General features: G+C 43.6%; 1 protein-coding gene across 1 annotated transcript in view; it reads right to left on the bottom strand.

The window, feature by feature from the left end:
* Nucleotides 1-2,484: 2,484 nt before the first annotated feature.
* The window catches only part of LOC126198881 (lipase 3-like), a 78,940-nt gene continuing 62,395 nt past the window's right edge, over nucleotides 2,485-19,029 (bottom strand). The window contains exons 9-10 of the mRNA XM_049935486.1: nucleotides 9,037-9,179; nucleotides 2,485-2,973 (exon numbers count right to left, since the gene is read on the bottom strand). Coding sequence (XP_049791443.1) covers nucleotides 2,821-2,973; nucleotides 9,037-9,179 — 296 coding nt within the window. The 3' untranslated portion in view covers nucleotides 2,485-2,820. The remainder of the gene's footprint in view (nucleotides 2,974-9,036; nucleotides 9,180-19,029) is intronic.

The raw sequence follows: 19,029 nt of genomic DNA, 5'->3' as shown, positions 1-19,029 counted from the left end.
TGCCTTCAGGGAGGAAGTTGCATGTGCACTCCTGTAAAACTACTGAATTTGTCTCTTTATTTAATGATCCAGTTTGAGTGTTGATCGTGAAGCTCGATTTCAGCAGTTGGCTGCCTGTAAGGTATTGGATTTCTGGCGGCGCGCGTTCATATATTAAATGGGTTCATTTTATGTGCCACTTTCTGCATGCACTATTACTGAGCGTTCAATTTCATTTATTATCTTATTGGGTGTTTATACAACCAAGTTCGGCTGTGTTTTTTTTTTTTTTTGTTGTTCGTAAGAGGCGGCGTCTTTATCTTAATTATTAAGTATTTCTCAGTGAGGACTTTATTTTGCATTTTTACTACTATTTTATACGTGGCTGTAATGTTATTCAAAAGACTGTATTGTATCTGCTGTTAGTCAGCAGTTCGTTACCCAACCGAACGTGTTTGCATGGGATTAAGTGCTCTGCTCCACGTGGCGGTTATTTATTTACCCCTCGCCCACGTGGTGCGAGTTTGGTACAATTTGTAGTTGGCAGTCGAACGTCCTGCTCGATAACTTTATTTGGAACTGTTTTTCTTTGATTCGATTCCGTTAATTCACTGGAAAATTATTTACTTGTTTCTCTTGTTGCTGTAATTTTGACCGTCGTGCGGCGGCTTCCGGACTATAGCAGAGGCCTGGCCCAATTCCTGTATTAATTTCTTTATTCCTCTGTGAATTAGGCTACGGTCTTTGTTTCTTTTGGTGGAACTTGGCTGAAATCTGACTGTTTGATAGAGCAGGCGCAGCGCCCAAAAGCGGAGCCAAGTCCGCCCTCCGAGGCGACTATGCCTTGCCAATACAGGGTTGTATAGCACGTCGATGTATTTATTTGTGTCTTAATCATTGCGCTCCTACTGCAGCTCTCCATTTAATTATTTTATTTTTCTTTATCTCTAGTTCATGTGAATTCGTTGAACTGAATGGTTGTTAATTTGCTCCTTGTCTGTGTTGCTGGTTTAGGATCTGTTAAATCATGAAGGCTCTCACTGACTATTTGAACCATTCAGGACACCATACTTAAAACAGCTTTGTTTGGTCATTTTTCTTGTGTGCCTTGCGCACCACCGCTATCCAGCTGTATATCAATTTTCTGATTTGGTGCTTATTTGCGAAGTATACTTCCACAGCTTTTGTTATTGTATTTAATTTGTTTGCTGTTAATCAGTCTGATACAGTTTTATGCTCGTAAATTTTCTGTTCCTCAGTAGTCAGTACCACTGAATGTCTTTTCCCAATATGTGTTTAATAAATCTAACTTCGTGTGTTTTGCTAAAATAAAGAGAAAGTTCACAACATGAATGAAGTTTCACTCCCTTTGACCCTGTCCTTCGTTCCATAGACAGTCCCACACGGGTACTGCGTACCAAGGATAGAACAGGTATAAGTGCTTTTTTTGTATGTGGTGCGTAATATCTACACAACTTACTGTCTTCCCACAAACACGTCACCAACTTTATAACCTGATATTTTCTGCACGGTAGTTCTGCACCACTACATGGACTACACCTGTCAATATAGGCCGCGCGGCTGTCTGAGGCGCCTTGCCACGGTTCGCGCGGCTCCCCTCCCCCCTCCTCTCGGAGGTTCGTCCTCCATCGGGCATGGATGTGTGTGTGTGTGTGGGGGGGGGGGGGTGTTCTCCTTAGCTTAATTCCGTTTAAGTTAGCTTAAGTAGTGCGTAAGCCTAGGGACCGATGATCTAAGCAGTTTCATCCCATAGGAACTTACCACAAATTTCCAAATTTTCCTGTCAGTATAGACAAACAGACGTGTGTCCGTGAGTCGACACTTCAACACATGACCTGCTGCCCAGAGGAAAATAAGCATTAATGACTTGCTTTTGCGACATGTAGCTGAAGGTATTAACCAGCCTAAAAACACACAACTTTTAATGGCTATAATTATTAATCTGCAAAAGAAGTAAATACTGATGTATTCTTGTTCAGTACATCGTCCTCAGTCACCGACAGAAATATCTGCACTTATACCCATTGCACCTTATACACATTATTGTGACTTTTGTAAAGGTTATAATTATTCTCGAATATAGAAATCAACTGTTGGTATGTAGTTCAATAAAAGCACATTCAAGGATGAAGACACTACTACTTGAGATACTTTAGCTTTGCTATCTATGTTACCTACACACAAAGTTTGCTAGCAAGGTTCTCAGAGCAATTCACAATCATCAGTCGTGCAAGGTGTTGTTACCTGAGAGTGTTGGAGCAAGTGATTTATGGTTTGTTTTCATACAAATTGCAAATCACATTATCTGTCCTGAAAACTTACTGTCCTCTGTACTTCTAAAAATATTCCATTCCAAATCACGCACTGTAATACACCTTCCATGCTTACATTGTCAAAACAGATAACTTTTACTTTTTTAAATGCACAAGAAAAAGCAAATTGAAACAAAGATTTAGCAGAGTTATTTTTTAATTATTGGCACCAAGAAATATTACATTTTGAAATGGATAACAACGCTCAGGTCTTAGTTTATACGTGCAAGTAACAATGCTTCACACAGTTGCCATACTTTTTTTGCTGGACTGAAAATTTCGAAAAACAAACTTTTGTAGGTATACTAAGCTGGATGATTCATTACAATGGACCGGAAAAAAGACCTAAATACTGATAATAGGAATATGTCGAACGAAAGTGCACACAGTATTTTTCAGAAATCATAAAAGTCGAATAGAAGACAGAAATTAAGAAGACTGCTTACAGTTTTTGAGGCTTACAAACAATAACAAAACAGACACTATGTTCTCAAATTTTTATCACAATTCACACATTTAAGGCCATGATATGAAGGACATAATCGTAGACCAACTCTTTGGCATGGATTGCCCAAAGAAAGTCGAGATGATTGAAGGTTTCTTGCTCCACGAGGAATTTAAAGATGCAGTTGGGTAACTTCTCGTATAATCTGTTAACATCCTGCAACAAGATAAACCACAAATTAAAAATCGTCTTCGAAATATATGAAAATAATTGTTCTAGATTAACTGGAAAGGAAATCTGAACACTTGACTTAAGAGATTGTGAACAGGGTACGAAACGAACAGCTCGAAGAGACACCTCGTGAACTAAACATTACTTGAGGGTAGATCAGAGCTTTAGCCATGGAATGTTTAAAGCGTTGCCTTTCAGAAAACACCTTCAAGTGTAATTTATCACATGCACTACATATTTATCATACGCTGTAGTATATTACTATTCTACTGTCCTTGTCTTTATGTTCAGTTTAATTGTTGTTTTTTGGGGAAGGAGACCAGACAGCAAGGTCATCGGTCTATTCAGTTTAATTCTTTATTGTTTGTCTCAAAGGGGAAATTTTCGTTGCAGCAGGAAATAAGTATGAGCCTTCAGTTAAACTCTAGGAAATAGACGTGCACGATCTTAGGTTCAAAACTGGCAGCATTTTTACTAAGAAAATCCTTCAAATTGTGGCAAATCCAGTTAAATGCGAGATCAGACATTAGTAATATGATAATAACAAAGAACTGCGTGTGCTTGCAAAAGCATCATAAAGTAGATTAAAGCATTTTGGGCGTAAGCCTGCAAAAAAAAAATTCCATGTCGTTGCAGGAGGTTCTATTAATTCTTTATGTACCAGTACCACCACCACCGCCTTGATCCTTCGACTGTTATCGACACTGGTCCCGCATTCAAGAAGACGACGGTTGAAATTCGCGTCGAGCCATCCAGATTATGACCTCACAAGGAACCCGTTGAATGCGAGGTCACAAAACGCCAGTGATGTTACGGCACTCGACGTCCCACACATTGTCTACCTTGCAACCACAGTATTGACTGCTAGTGCCAACAGGAGAAGGAACTGGAAATATCTAATGGTGAGCATGGCATGAAGATTCGGAGCGCACTTAAACTATTTAGTAACAACAATGCCACAGTGCTAGTGGTATTGAAACAAAGCAGAGCAATGGCAACGATAAACAAACCAAACGTTGCATTATATCTACAACAGTTGCCGAAGTTGGCATTACGTAGAAAGGAAAGCAAGAAATTCTGCGGAATGAGAAAGAGGTGTCAGATGAAATATTTGCGTTTCTGCAAGATGAGTCAGTGGAATGCGTCGTGTCGTATACGCTCGACTGTGCGGACAGTGTACATGAGAAGAACAATGAATAAGATACGTGCTTAAAACGTGAAAGTGTTATCGAAATAGGTGTTGAGCCTTGTTGTTCGTCATCCTTGTCATGCAGGGAGCCACAGATCTCGTCTCCAGTGAAACGTAGTAAAGAACAATCGTTGTCCAAGGAGTTGGAACTAAACATAATTCCGTGCATGGAAGACCACCCGCAGCATAGTAAAATAACAATGATACAAATATTTTGAACAAGTACGCAGCAATGTGGCCGTGTAGTGCGTAAGAAAAACTACGGCTATTCATGGGAGGACAGGGGCTTTTTTTTTTACGAAAACTGGTGTTTAGAAGTCGCACTTGTTGCAAAAACTGGTGTTTGCTTGTTTCAAGGATACTCAATACAATTTACAGTATGTGCATGATAGCTACCCATGTTACGCCCGTCAAAATGCGCGACAGAGATTACAGTGATTTCAGGGGGAGCAGTGGTTGGCTGCTACAGAGCTGGAAGACACAGGATAACGAAATTTCAAATAAAACGTCAACTTGAGCATGCACAGTATATTGCAGAGTCGGCCAAAATGTAGATGAGATAAACTTATCCCACCGTTCAGTAAGGAAATTGCTTTCATCTCCGTGCTATCATGATTTGAAGTGGAAATGCATATGAAAGGAACCTGGAAATTAGAGGCACGAAGAGAGTTGTATGAGGATCATCTGACACCAATGCCGTAACGCAATCGTATACACTACTGGCCATTAACATTGCTACACCAAGAACAAATGCAGATGATAAACGGGTATTCATTGGACAAATATATTATACTACAGCTGACATGTGATTACATTTTCACACAGTTTGGGTGCATAGATCCTGAGTAATCAGTACACAGAAAAGCCACCTCTGGCCGTAATAACGGCCTTGATACGCCTGGGCATTGAGTGAAACAGAGCTTGGATGGCGTGTACAGGTACAGCTGCCCATGCAGCTTCAACACGATACCACGGTTCATCAAGAGAAGTGACTGGCGTATTGTGACGAGCCAGTTGCTCGGCCACCATTGACCAGACGTTTTCAATTGGTGAGAGATCTGGAGAATGTGCTGGCCAGGACAACAGTCGAACATTTTCTGTATCCAGAAAGGCCCCTACAGGACCTGCAACATGCGGTCGTGCATTATCCTGCTGAAATGTAGGGTTTCGCAGGGATCGAATGAAGGGTAGAGCCACAGGTCGTAACACATCTGAAATGTAACGTCCACTTTCCAAAGTGCCGTCAATGTGAACAAGAGGTGACCGACACGTGTAACCAATAGCACCCCATACCATCATGCTGGGTGATAAGCCAGTATGGCGATGACGAATACACGCTTCCAACGTGCGTTCACCGCGATGTCGCCAAACACGGATGTGACCATCATGATGCTGTAAACAGAACCTGGTTTCATCCGAAAAAATGACCTTTTGCCATTCGTGCACCCAGGTTCGTCGTTGAGTACACGATCGCAGGCGGTCCTGTCTGTGATGCAGCGTCAAGGGCAACCGCAGCCATGGTCTCCGAGCTGATAGTCCATGCTGCTGCAAACGTCGTCGAACTGTTCGTGCAGATGGTTGTTGTCTTGTAAACGTCCCCATCTGTTGACTCCGGGATCGAGACGTGGCTGCACGAGCCGTTACAGCCATGCGAATAAGATGCCTGTCATCTCGACTGCTAGTGATACAAGGCCGTTGGGATCCAGCACGGCGTTCCGTATTAGCCTCCTGAACCCACCGATTCTATATTCTGCCAACAGTCATTGGATCTCGACCAACGCGAGCAGCAATGTCGCGATACGATCCAAACCGCATTCGCGGTAGACTACAATCCGACCTTTATCAAAGTCGGAAACGTGATAGTACGCATTTCTCCTCCTTACACGAGGAATCGCAACAACGTTTCACCAGGCAACGCTCGTCAACTGCTGTTTGTGTATGAGAAATCGGTTGGAAACTTTCCTCATGTGAGCATGTTGTAGGTGTCGCCACCGGCGCCAACCTTGTGTGAATGCTCTGAAAAGCTAATCATTTGCATATCACAGGAAGAAGATAATGTGATATGCTAATGTCGGTTAAATTTCACGTCTGTAGCACGTCATCTTCGTGGTGTACCAATTTTAATGGGCAGTAGTGTACACGCCGACTGTTAATCGGGATTATGAATTGGAAAGTTATTTCTTGTGCTCCGAGAAGTTGGAGGTGCTCTGTCCCCTACGATCCTTTCTCCTATACGTGTTCTTCCAAGGACAGTATGGAATAGTTACGTCAAAACACGCAAGAGCCGGAAAATGGGCCTAAGAGAACTACAACTATGGTATGAGCACAGCTTTGGCCAATAGGTGGTCAAAATAACTTGCTTTAGCTTCATTCCTGGGCTGTGTATAAAAGTCATACTGCTTTAGAACAAACTGTGCCCCCTGAAAAGTGTGTGACATCACATTTCATAGCACCTGGAACCACTGGACAAATTCAGCCTCTGGATATTTGTTTTTCCGTGCCTACAAAACATATTAGCGCACCATCTGCAGCTAAGCCTTAAACTAAAGGCAGTTTCACGATAAGCTCCACGCAGACTGTTTAACTTTCGGTTGCATGTCATCGCATTTCATCAGTTCTCGTCGCCTTAGATATTGATGCAAACCTTTGTGAAAATTGTGGGGCGCCAATTTTCACTCGGTATTTATGGTGCAAGTTAATGGTTTGTTTTGAACATTTCTTGTGTGTCGACGGTGTCCATTTTGTGAAGTGTAATACATACGTTCCACAGAAATTGATCTGTGCACCTCCTGGACACTCATTTTCTGTCGCCCTCCAGATGCACATTGTGAGTCATTACAGGTAATAGTTTTCCTGTCATAAATGTTAACATAACATTTTCAAATGAGCCTTACTAAAGACTGAACATGCTGCCTCTCACTCAAGGGGTTGCTTGTCAGTGATTTCCGTAAATCACTCCAATTTCAGGATGGTTCCTTTGAAAGGGCACGGCCGATTTCTTTCCCCAGCGCTAAAATACTACAATCGTTTTCTATTCCGTCCCCTAATACGTGAGTGGAAGTAACGGATGCCGGCAAGGCGTGTGATCTTGAATTTATCTAAGTTTACCGTCAGGACAATATTTGGACATAATGTTGAAGAATTTACCCACTGATTGACTCTTTCATAAGGCGTGCGATATCGGATTTCTGACTTTTAACAGGAAAAACCTCTCTCTGTAACGTATATCGCCTGTCTTGCAACGTTTGCCATTGACTTGGTATTAATATCCCCGTGAAACAAAAGTGAATCAGTAACAAGACGTACTTTTCTTCTCTGTCGATCTTCTGGATCTTTCTTATAACTTCTATTAATTCTACGATGGAACAATCCCAGACTAAACAGATGGAACTGGCCGAAAGTGAATAAAATTTCCTCTCTTTGAAAACTTCATTTTATATGGTCATGGCACTTGAAATCGCTCCCCAAGTGTTGTCTTCGAAATTTTACGTCTAAAACTCCTAACATCTGTGAGGATATAGGATCTCTTCGAGAGTTAGGACAAACTATCTACACACATCCATGGCCGAGGTCGCAGACGCATACCTGTGCCGTGACACTCGACTTAGAGGTAGACAGGGTCGAATCCTGGTGATAGAAAACTTTCACTGCTAATGTTTGGCAGAGGAGGCGTGGTCGTGGTGACCATTCTTCGCGCCCACTCGGATACCCATATAGCCCGCACTGTACGCAGGCTCTGTGCTCTTTCCCTACACCTCGCACTGCCTTGTGACCCACGATTGTCCAGTAGCGCCTGGCGAGTGCTCATCCACGTGAATGTGAGTCATGTCGCGTGGTAACGAACGCTGCTTTCTCGGTATCGCCATGCAAATGCAGTGCTCTAATGTGCACCCAAAGGCAAAGACACGGCAGAGGCACGTTCTATCCGAGATGCCTCAACACAGATCCACTCCATGTTAACAGCCAATAAGCCATCAGCTGTACCCAGCACAGCTTCTACAGTGGACACCAACCAATTGCCTCTATACTCATAACAACCACATGCTTCATTTGCTCTCCACTAAATAGGGCTGCCTAATATCAGAATATATACTTCAGACCAAAGTACTCAGAGAGAAACATAAAATTAGAATGAGATTACTATGAGAAGTAACTACACAACTGAAATAATGAAGATAAAACAAGGTCTCGATACTGAAATTACTAATTACAAGGAATCAAAAGAAGAAACCAAAACGAATGCAACCGTATTCTAGCCACGCAAGCTCTAGAACTGATGAGCACTGGCACTGATTCTTTCCGCGCTAGAGCCTTCCTTCCAAAGGGGTTTTTGACAGACTTCCATATGAGATGATTTGTTTCAGAGAAGGTCTCTTTCACACGATCGAGCTAGTGGAGAGACAATTAGTTGAAGGTTGAAAATTGTTTCAGTGAACCTGAAAGATTACAAGGTGTAATGTTTAAGTGAAATTGTTGTTAGCAAATGAATCGACTGGCTTGTATAAAAGATTTTCCCTTGAAAATTTGTGTTCTTAAATTCCACATAAAGAGGTGTACGATATAAATGGGTTAAACGAAATGACATCATTTATTTAAAAGCCCTTTTAACCGTAACAAGCTATGAACGTTCGCCACAGCACCAAAGTGTGCCTGTGGTGGAAGTCCTTAGATCGACAATCAACTAAAAGATAAATTATTAGGAATTCTCGCAGATCTGTTATTGGCATTTCTAAATACTAACTAAAATATTCAATAAAGCATCATTTCACGTTTCAGTAGTATCAAATAGTCAATAAGGATAAATGGAATAAGGTATAAGAGGTCATCAGCGGTTTCATTGATATGTAGTTAGTGTTTACCTTCACAGCCGCTAGCCAGTCGTTGCTGCTGTACAGGAGAACCACTTTGGCAGTGATCTTGCTCAGGTCGTAGTCTGGCGGCCACAAGCTGCCGTACTTCTGCAGGTTGCCGAATGCACCGAAGTCGTACTGCCGGAAATGGCCTGTAACAAAGCGTGTTTGAAACAACATTATTGTAATGGCACTAGCTGATCGCCTGGCAGTGAACGGGTATGTATGTATTCGAATATCCTATTAGTCCATCTCCTTCTTTCCCCTCTTTCTGCCAATCTCCTCTTCTCCTCCCTCTCTAGCCACTCATCTCCTCCAACCACCTTTCTGTCCACCTCCTCCACCGAAACTCTCTGTCCATCCTCTCCTGCCATGTCTCTGTGCATCTATTCCGCGCTCCTCTCTCGGTCCATTTTCTCATCCCCTCTGTGTCCACTTGGTAAATTCTCTTCTGCCCATTTCTTCCTACCTCCTGTTTGCCCATCTCCTATTTCCCCTCCCTCTGTCCATCTCCCCCCCCCCCCCTCTGTGTCCATTTGCTCCTCACCCTTCTTGCTGTTCATTCCTCTGACCTTCTCCCTTCTCCTCTTATTTTCCCTGCATATTCTATCCTACCCCTTTGCTGTCCATCTTCTACTCCTCCTCTCTCCGCCCACCTCTCCCTCTCCCCCTTGTTTCTGTACATCGCCTCCTCTTTCCTTCCTCTGTAAACATCTTCCTTCCTCCTCACTCTGTCCATCTCCTCCTCCACCAACCTTTGTTCATGTCCTCCTTTCCCTGTATTTGTCCATCTCCTCCTACCCCTCTCTGTCTGTGCACCTCTTCCTCCATCCTTCTCTCTCCCAGTTATTACCTCCACCCCAACAGGAGGCTGCTGGTTCTTACCCCCACAACTGTTTCCTTTCTTAGTAATTAATATATATGCTAAATTTGACTGAAATCAATCAGGGTTTAGAAGCAGTGTTTCACCCATCACTTTGCCCGCTTATGGACATGTCACATATATTTAACACACTGTGTGTGTAACGTCTTTATACACATATTTCAGACGTATATCTAGCGAATTCCGACTTGCAGTTTCATTTTCAGGAAGCTCATCGTTTATGACGTCATATCACCCGAAATGGTTCAAATGGCTCTGAGCACTATGGGACTCAACTGCTGTGGTCATAAGTCCCCTAACAATTAGAACTACTTAAACCTAACTAACCTAAGGACATCACACACATCCATGCCCGAGGCAGGATTCGAACCTGCGACCGTAGCAGTCGCACGGTTCCGGACTGCGCGCCTAGAACCGCGAGACCACCGCGGCCGGCTCACCCGAAATGTGTGTCGCACAGTGATGTATTGTTGTAGGTATATTCAGTGGCATTTGTGGATGATGCCTGCGAAATCTCTTGCGAATAGTGTCAATAGTAAAGAAACAATAAATAAAATGTCATGCCTAATGTTGCAGTTTTCACACATCTTAGTGTTTATGAGTTCATATCACCTGAGCCATGTGTCGTATAATGATATAATTTTGCTGGTGCATTCAGTGGTATATGCGAATACTGTTCATAAAATATGTTGCGAATAGTAAATAAAGTAATAAATTAAAAAGTCATACCTCCGGCGGAAGTTTTCCTGCATGAGCAGCGAATATGTAGTAAGCGATAAACTTTTCCTTTCATCATTTTGCGGGGGTTGCGGGCAAGAAAAAGGGTTTCTTAAGGGTTTGAGATTATGCGTAGTTTGTAGCAAGTCACTAAGTGCTCTTGTTTTCAAATGTTGTATAAATGAAATATGGGTATTTGCGGGTAGTGGGCTAAAGTCTTTATCCCATCTCACCCCCCCCCCCCCCCCAACCGTTTGATAGGTAGGTGGTTCTTACTCCCACAGCAATTCTTTCCAGACAATAAATGATATGTATGCCAAGTTTAGTTCAAATCGGTCAAGTGGTTTTGGAGGAGATGTGGAACATACATACATACATGCATCCCTGAATCCATTTTTATAATATTCACGTAATCGCATGAAGAAATTGAAACCAAAAGTATATAGAAAACAATTGACAGAACCATTCTTTGCCCAATTACAGTGGACGAGATACTTAATACAAGCCGGCCGAGGTGGCCGAGCGGTTCTAGGCGCTACAGTCTGGAATCACGCAACCGCTACGGTCGCAGGTTCGAATCCTGCCTCGGGCATGGATGTGTGTGATGTCCTTAGGCTAGTTAGGTTTAAGTATTTCTAAGTTCTATGGGACTGACGACCTGAGACGTTAAGTCCCATAGTGCTCAGAGCCATTTGAACCATTTTGAACATCGTGGAACTCTCCCAGTTCAGTTCCTATAGTTTCATGAAGTTGCGATAGGTGGCGGTGTTGCACATAACATTCAAAGTGGCGTCAGTAACGGAGGTGCGTTTCAAGCAGAGAGCTGTCACTGAGTTTCTTTGACGGAAAACCAAGACATCGCAGATATTCCTAGGCGCTTGCAGAATCTTTACAGAGACCTGGTAGTGGGCAAAAGCACGGTGAGTCGTTGGCCGAGACGTCGGTCATCATCGCAACAAAATCGCGGACGACAGCACACAGCTGTGACTCCTGCAGAGTATTCGTCACCACGAAAATGCGAACGATCTTTTTCTTCACCATGGCACATGTCTGCGGACCCTAGAGGAGCTCACAAAACGACATAGGACTGTTCTTTCTCATCCACTATACAGCCAGGTTCTCGCACTTTCCTTTCATCTGTTTGGCCCAATGAAGGACGCACCCCACGGGAAGCAGTACGTGGATGATGGGGAGGTTATTCATGCAGAAAGACTTTGGCTTCGACTTCGACCAGTAGAGTTGTACCATGTGTACATAGAGGCAGTCCGGCTCAGGCGACAGAGCGATGTGGTGCAGTGGTTAGCACATTGGACTCGCGTCCGGCCATTCTAATTTTGGTTTTCCACGATTTCTCTAAATCGCTGCAGGCAAATGCCGGGATGCTTCCTTTGAAAGGGCAGCGCCGACTTCCTGCCCCATCTTTCCTTATTCCGATGAGACCGATGACCTTGCTGTTTGGTCTCCTCCCCCAAACAACCCAACCCTACAAACTAAAGTGATTTAAGGCCGTCGCAATGAACGAAGCTGAAAAATAGGATATTGTAGCAGAGAGAATGGGGGAATAACGTGGTGTACTGGAATCCCGAATAAAATTAACCTACTTTCAGGAAAAATGTGTTCCATTATTTATGGAAAGCCCCTCGTATTATGCCATTAAGCGTATTAACGATAACCTACTATTTTTGACATGAGAGAGAAGTGAAAATCCGACTAATGTCAGTCATGACTAGCTGAATGAGTCGGGGACAGCTGGAGGCTTGTCGTAACAAGGAGACACGTTGCCTGTGGGGTTCTGTTACATTCACCCGCTCTTTAATTCGCTTTGACCATGGGCCGCAGGCCCACCAGGAAGGCGTAATCCGTGGAGAACATACACTTTCTCACGAAAAGATTCAAATGGCTCTGAGGACTATGGGACTTAACATCTGGGGTCGTCAGTCCCCTAGAACTTAGAACTACTTAAACCTTATTAACCTACGGACATCACACACATCCATGCCCGAGGCAGCATTCGAACCTGCGACCGTAGTAGTCGCGCGGTTCCAGACTGAACAAAATGAGGCGGGAGTTTTGTGTTGACAATCGAGAAGCAGTAACACAAGAATGTCAGGTGAGCTCAATGATTTCGAAATTGGAATAATTATTTGATGTGTCCTGAGTAACAAAGAGGGTCGTTTTAACCCTTCTAAAGCTGACCAGCTCGACGGTTGGTTATGCGGCTGTGAAGAGACATCATGAAGGATCTACCACGGCAAAAACGAGACCAGGAAAACCTCCTTACGATCAAGCACTGCAGAGGATAGTTGTAAGAAACTCTCATGAAATCATTGAAAAGTATCAGTCGTGACTTCCACACTGCTGCCATCGCTCGTGTTTGCACAGTGCCTGTCGACCGAGAATTAAAAATAATGGGATACAATGGTCGAGGAGCTCATTGCAAACTAAAAGTTTCTGTAGCCAATGCTAAGCGATGCTTTAGGTGGGTGTAAAGAGCGACACTACTGGACATTCGATGACAGGAAACGAGTGATTTTGGGTGATGAATTGCGCTTTGCCCTGTAGCAGTGTGGTGGAATGGCCTGGGATTGGCGAATTCCTGAACAACTTTACTTACCATCATGTGTGCTGCCAGCACTGAAGTATGGAGGAGGTGGTATTAGAGTACGTTTCTTTTTATTGTGGTTATGGTGTGTTCCACAGACTGTACTTCAAAACGCCAAATACAGAAGAATAAGAACACATTTTACAGTATTATGTACTGTGTACTGTGTACTGTGGAGGAACCGTTTGTAGACAATGATTGCATCAGCAGAAAAAAGCACCTAGTCCAAAAGCAACGTCAATGAGGTCATGGTTTGTGAATAACAACATGCACTGGCTTGCCCAGAGTCCCGATACGAACCCAATTGAACAACCTTGTGATCAGTTAGAGCTCCGACTTCTCTCGGACCGCTGCATCCAACGTCAACGCCCTTTCTGGTTTAGGCTGTTGAAGAAGAATGGACTGCCTTTCCTCCACATTTTTAAAGTGTCCCGAGCAGAGTTTAAGCGTCAAAAAGGTGAATGGTGGAGACTTCTGATATTAATGCCCACTAATAGGTGTCCGGATATTTTCGATCAAATAGTGGACTTTTAGTGCGCGAAAGACTTTCTTGACCTCTTGTTGACAAACTGCTTTTGGCTTCTGCCTCGGATTCTTTGGCCAACGTTCGTGTGATGATTTTTCTGACGCTTCATCAGCTAGAGTGGCTGCATTGTCAATGCTTCAACCTCCATTGCTGTCGAGCTCGCGGCAGCAGACTGTATATACCTGGTGCGCCAGTTTCCAATGGCTTTTCCGTGGTCATTTCCGGTGCGGTTCTCCTCTTGCTATCTGCAACGGTCGTTCACTCTAGCATGGGAATGCCGGATCCGTTCGCCTTGAGGCTTTCTTCTTTCTTCTTCAAGCTGTTATCATGTTTGTGTATTTCTATAGCTTCTCTGAACAAGCGGATGTTGCAGCTCTTATCTCCAGCCAGAACCTCCGTGTCGGTCAATTTTACTATGTGGTCGGCTTCCCATAGCGCGTGCTCTCCAACGGCCGATTTCTCCACTGCCAAAACTTGCAATGTCATTTATGTTCTGTGATTTTGGTGTTGATTGATCATCCACTCATTCCAACATAACCTTTTCCGCATGTGTATCTTATACGGTATTTTAACGACATTGCAAGTGGGTCCCTTTTATCCTTTCCCGATCTGAAACACTTTTTGATCTTCTTTGTCGGTTTATAAATAGTGTTTACTCCATGTGTGAACAATATTCGGACGATTCTGTCCGTCACTCTGGCAATGTATGACAGAAAGGCTGTACACGACAATTCTTTTTCCGATGTGTCACTTCGCCGAGTTACACTTATGATATAACTAGTGAAGTACCCATTGCTCCTCAGAACGGTTTCCAGTTGTTGCATCTCGCGTCTGAGGTGCTGCGGCTCACATATTCGTATTGCTCGCGTTACGAGCGTAATAATGAAGCCTCTTTTCTTGATCTAGTGGTGATTTACAGTTTGTGAAGGTATCGGTTCGTGTGCGTCGGTTTTCGATACACGCTGTGTCCCAGGTTTTCACCATCCCTTGTGATTAGCACATCTAGAAAGGGTAGTTTTTCTACTTCCGCGGAAGTTTTATGTTGGCATGGAAGCTGTTCAAGTGTCTTCGGATGTCACTGAACTGATCCTATCCATGGCTCCACACAGCAAAGGTATCATCGAAGTATGTGTACCGCATCTTTGGTTTACAAGGTGCCAAATCCAGTGTCTGTGCTTCGAAATGCTCCGTGCAGGAGTTGGACATAACTGGGCTAATAGATTACCCATGGCGACCCCTTCCAGATGTTCGTAGAAGTTGCCATTCCACGTGAAATAGCTCGTGGTGAGACGTGCGTGAAAGTTGCGGGAAAATGCAACTGAAATGGTCCTGAGTGTCACTGAGCGTCACCTTGGTAAACGAAGAACAAACATATAAGCTGACCAGGATGTCATTTGGTCCAAGTTTTATTTTCTACAGTTTCTCAGTGAAATGTCCTGAGTCCTTTATGTATGTGTCTTCCCCACGTGCGCCGGCCGCGGTGGTCTAGCGGTTCTAGGCGCGCAGTCCGGAACCGCGCGACTGCTACGGTCGCAGGTTCGAATCCTGCCTCGGGCATGGATGTGTGTGACGTCCTTAGGTTACTTAGGTTTAAGTGGTTCTCTAAGTTCTAGGGGACTGATGACCCCAGTAGTTAAGTCCCATAGTGCTCAGAGCCATTTGAACCATTTCCCCACGTGCTGCTGGAGCAGAGAGGTCAAGAGGTTTGCCAGTTTATACGTCGGTGAACCAGGAACGATAACAATACGTCTTATGGGACACTCTTCTGTGAATCTTTGGTAATCCATACAGCCGAGATGGTAGGGCCTCTGTGTTGCGCAGGTTCCTCTGCATGAGACGCCTTGATTAAGACTCCTTGATTAACCGATTCGTGTTCCGTGTGATCCGCTTCATCGGATTTACGCTTATTTTTCGGTACGTCGTCGGATCTAATAGGTCTCGGATCTTCTGCTCATAATCTTCGGTCTTCATTACGATGGTCGCATTTCCCTTATAGGCATGCATTACCAATATACTCTTGTCGGCGTTAATGTTGATAGCTTGTACCTCTTCTTTTTTCAGACGGCAAGGTGGTGCTTTTGTTCGGCGTAGTATCCTAGCTGTTTCAACCGTATTTCCTCTGCTCTTTCATTAGAAAGAGGAGGAGTAGGAGGTTACTGTTTAACGTCCCGTCGACGACGAGGTCATCAGAGACGGAGCGCAAGCTCGGATTAGGAAAGGATGGGGAAGGAAATCGGCCGTGCCCTTTCTAAGGAACCTTCCCGGCATTTGCCTGAAGCGATTTAGGGAAATCACGGAAAACCTAAATCAGGACGGCCGGACGCGGGATTGAACCGTCGTCCTCCCGAATGCGAGTCCAGTGTGCTAACCACTGCGCCACCTCGCTCGGTCATTAGAAAGGGTCCGAATGATCGCTTCGTTACTAGCAAAGATGTCCTCCATAGGTATAGTTCTGGGGATGATAGCGAAATTCCCACCTGTGTGAACGACAGGCTGTTTCTCTTTGGTCAGTTGTTGTTCAGTGAGGTTGGCTACTGTCCGTGACATCACCTTGTCAGTCTGCTTTCGGCGTCTTGCAAACTTTTTCTTCTGTCGCTTTAGTGTAGCGCTCGTTTTCGTTCCGCATGCGACTGTGAGTGATGCTGTCGATCTTGTCCCAGTCGTTTCGATGGGTTCTGCTACTTAGCTGACAGAAAATGTCCAAAAGTTCCTCATGCGTTCATGCCAAATATCTCTGTGTTACATGAATTCACTCACGAAGAAAAGCTCGTTCCATTCTGTCGTAGATACGATGTGCTTGGACGGTAGTGAATAGACGCTTACATTTCGAAAACTTCAAAGTGGTTCCTTCATCCCGGCACCGCGACAGAAAGGCGAGAGAGGACATCAATCGCGCTATCTTCTTCCGTCGTTGGTCAAGGCGTCGGTACACTCTGCAGATCTCCTCCCTGTAGAGGCGTAGTACAAGATTGTTGACAAAATGCCTCTTGACTTCTGTCTCGGGTTCTTCGGCCGACGTTTGTTTGATGATTTACAAAGCAAACAAAAACACCAATTGTGTAGCATATGTGTTACGCTCAACACTAACATTAAGAAAATTATGAAGTCTGCTACAGCATGTTATTTACAGTATGTGTGCTGTGTGGAATTCAACAATATATACATCGACCTGGAAAACCACATGGACCACAACAAAACAAGTCACCATCTACTTTGTGGGAGCAGATGACATGCTGTTGGTCAAAACATTTGTGTAACTAAAAAAGTTAGCAATCTGAAAATGGACGTGGTTGCCCGAAACCGTTTAAGGCACTAAAATAAAACATTTGAAAAGTATTTGTGCCTGGTTCCGTCCTTCACCAACTAGCATTAAGGCTGCTGACAAGAGCAACGTGGATAAAATAACAATACATAATGTTTCGAAGGATTATTTCAGGGGAAAAGTGATCGTTGTCGAGGATATTTGGGCGCTATCGTGGATTTGTGAGCCATTTAAAACAAAACGTACCCTGTGTGTTCGCAATAAGTTGAGTCAGCCATAGATAACGTTCCGTTGCTATAAATCTGAGCGGCAGCTCGCATCAATCTCTTTAGTTTCTCATTATTGCAGTAAACAAAATTCGAAGTAACGCGTTGAATTTTAGGTTACTTCTGTAGTTACGTGTAAAAAATGACGAGAACTAAGATCGAATACTTCTTTACATTGAAGTACGCTAGCTGTCAAAACGCTTACGACTGACAAGATTTTTCTCACTTTTTTCGATTGTTTGAGAGTTTTTGGGTGATTAAGATATAATTTTAGAAGAAAATTCAATCAAGTGGATACCATATATTTCTTATCTAATAGCTATGTTTATTAAATGTGACGCCGTTAACTTGTAGTACCAAGGAGCAGTGTAAATTTGCGAATCATTTCAGGTATCTCTTACCAGAATTAAAGTAATGAAGAAAGACATTGGATGGGGGAATTTTTACAGTTTCCCAGTTTGTCACAGAGTGCCAGAATGATGACGTTCCCACCTACGTTCAACATTTAAATGTCCTGATACGTTGGCGTGGGCGACCTGATATTTGGTAAATAAGAATATTTAGCAGCTAAGATGTTTTTATATTTTTTATTTTGTTTCCTCAATGACCAGTTTCGACAGAGTCTAGATGTCATCTTCGGATCATCTGCAAACAATATTATTGTGCATGGTTCGCACAAACATAACGAGAACACACACCAATTATGGCACTTTTGTTTTATAATTGGAGTGTGCTCTCTTTATGTTTATGCGACTAATGCACATAATGTTATTTCCAGAAGAACCGAAGATAACATCTAGACTCCGTCGAATCCAGTCATTGGGCAAATCTTCGGAGGGAAAATAAAAAAAATAAAAAAGCAACAAACTGGAAATTACTGAGAGAGCGGATTTAAGCTTGAACCTAAATAAACTGGAGTCAAATATTGATAATTTGCCAGTAAAGCAACAGGCTCATCCCTCCAATTGAATGGGTTTGTGTATTAATTTTACTAGGTATGGAGTTTGTGGCGTTAAAAGTTATAAATTTACACTGAGGTGACAGGAGTCATGGGATAATTCCTAATATGGTGTCGGACCTCCTTTTGCTCGACGTAGTGCAACAGCTCGACGTGTCATGGACGCAAGAGGTCGTTGGAAGTCCTCTGCAGAAGCGTTGATATTTGCGAAAGTGTTGCCGGTGCAGGATGTTGTGCACGAATTAACCTCTCGGATATTTCCCATAAACGTACGTTGGAAGTCAATTCGGGAGATCTTGGTTGCCAAATCGTTCATTCGAATTGTGCAGAATGTTCTTCAAAACAACCACGAACAGCTGTGGCCTGATGACATGGTATCGTTGTTTGGGAACGCGCAGTCCATGAATGGCTTCAAATGGTCTCCAACTAGCCAAGCATAACAATTTCCAGCCAATGATCGGTTCAGCTCCCAGTCTATCCTACGTAAACACAGCACACGCTATTATGGACCCACCATCAGCTTGCACAGTCCCTTGTTGACAACTTGGTCCATGGCTTCGTGTGGCCTGCACCACACTCTAACGTTACCGTCAGCTCTTACCGACTGAAATCGGGACTGATCTGACCAGGATGTAGTTTTCCAGTCGTCTAGGATCCAATCCATATGGTCAGGAGGGGCGTTGCAGGTGATTTTGTACTGTCAGCAAAGGTACTCACTTCAGCCATCTGCTGCCAGAGCCCATTAACGCCAAATTTCGCCGCACTGTCCTGACGGATACGTTCGTCGT

This window comes from Schistocerca nitens, chromosome 8 (genome assembly GCF_023898315.1).
Source record: "Schistocerca nitens isolate TAMUIC-IGC-003100 chromosome 8, iqSchNite1.1, whole genome shotgun sequence".
Classification (NCBI taxonomy): domain Eukaryota; kingdom Metazoa; phylum Arthropoda; class Insecta; order Orthoptera; family Acrididae; genus Schistocerca; species Schistocerca nitens.
This window is presented reverse-complemented; position numbering and strand designations above follow the sequence as displayed.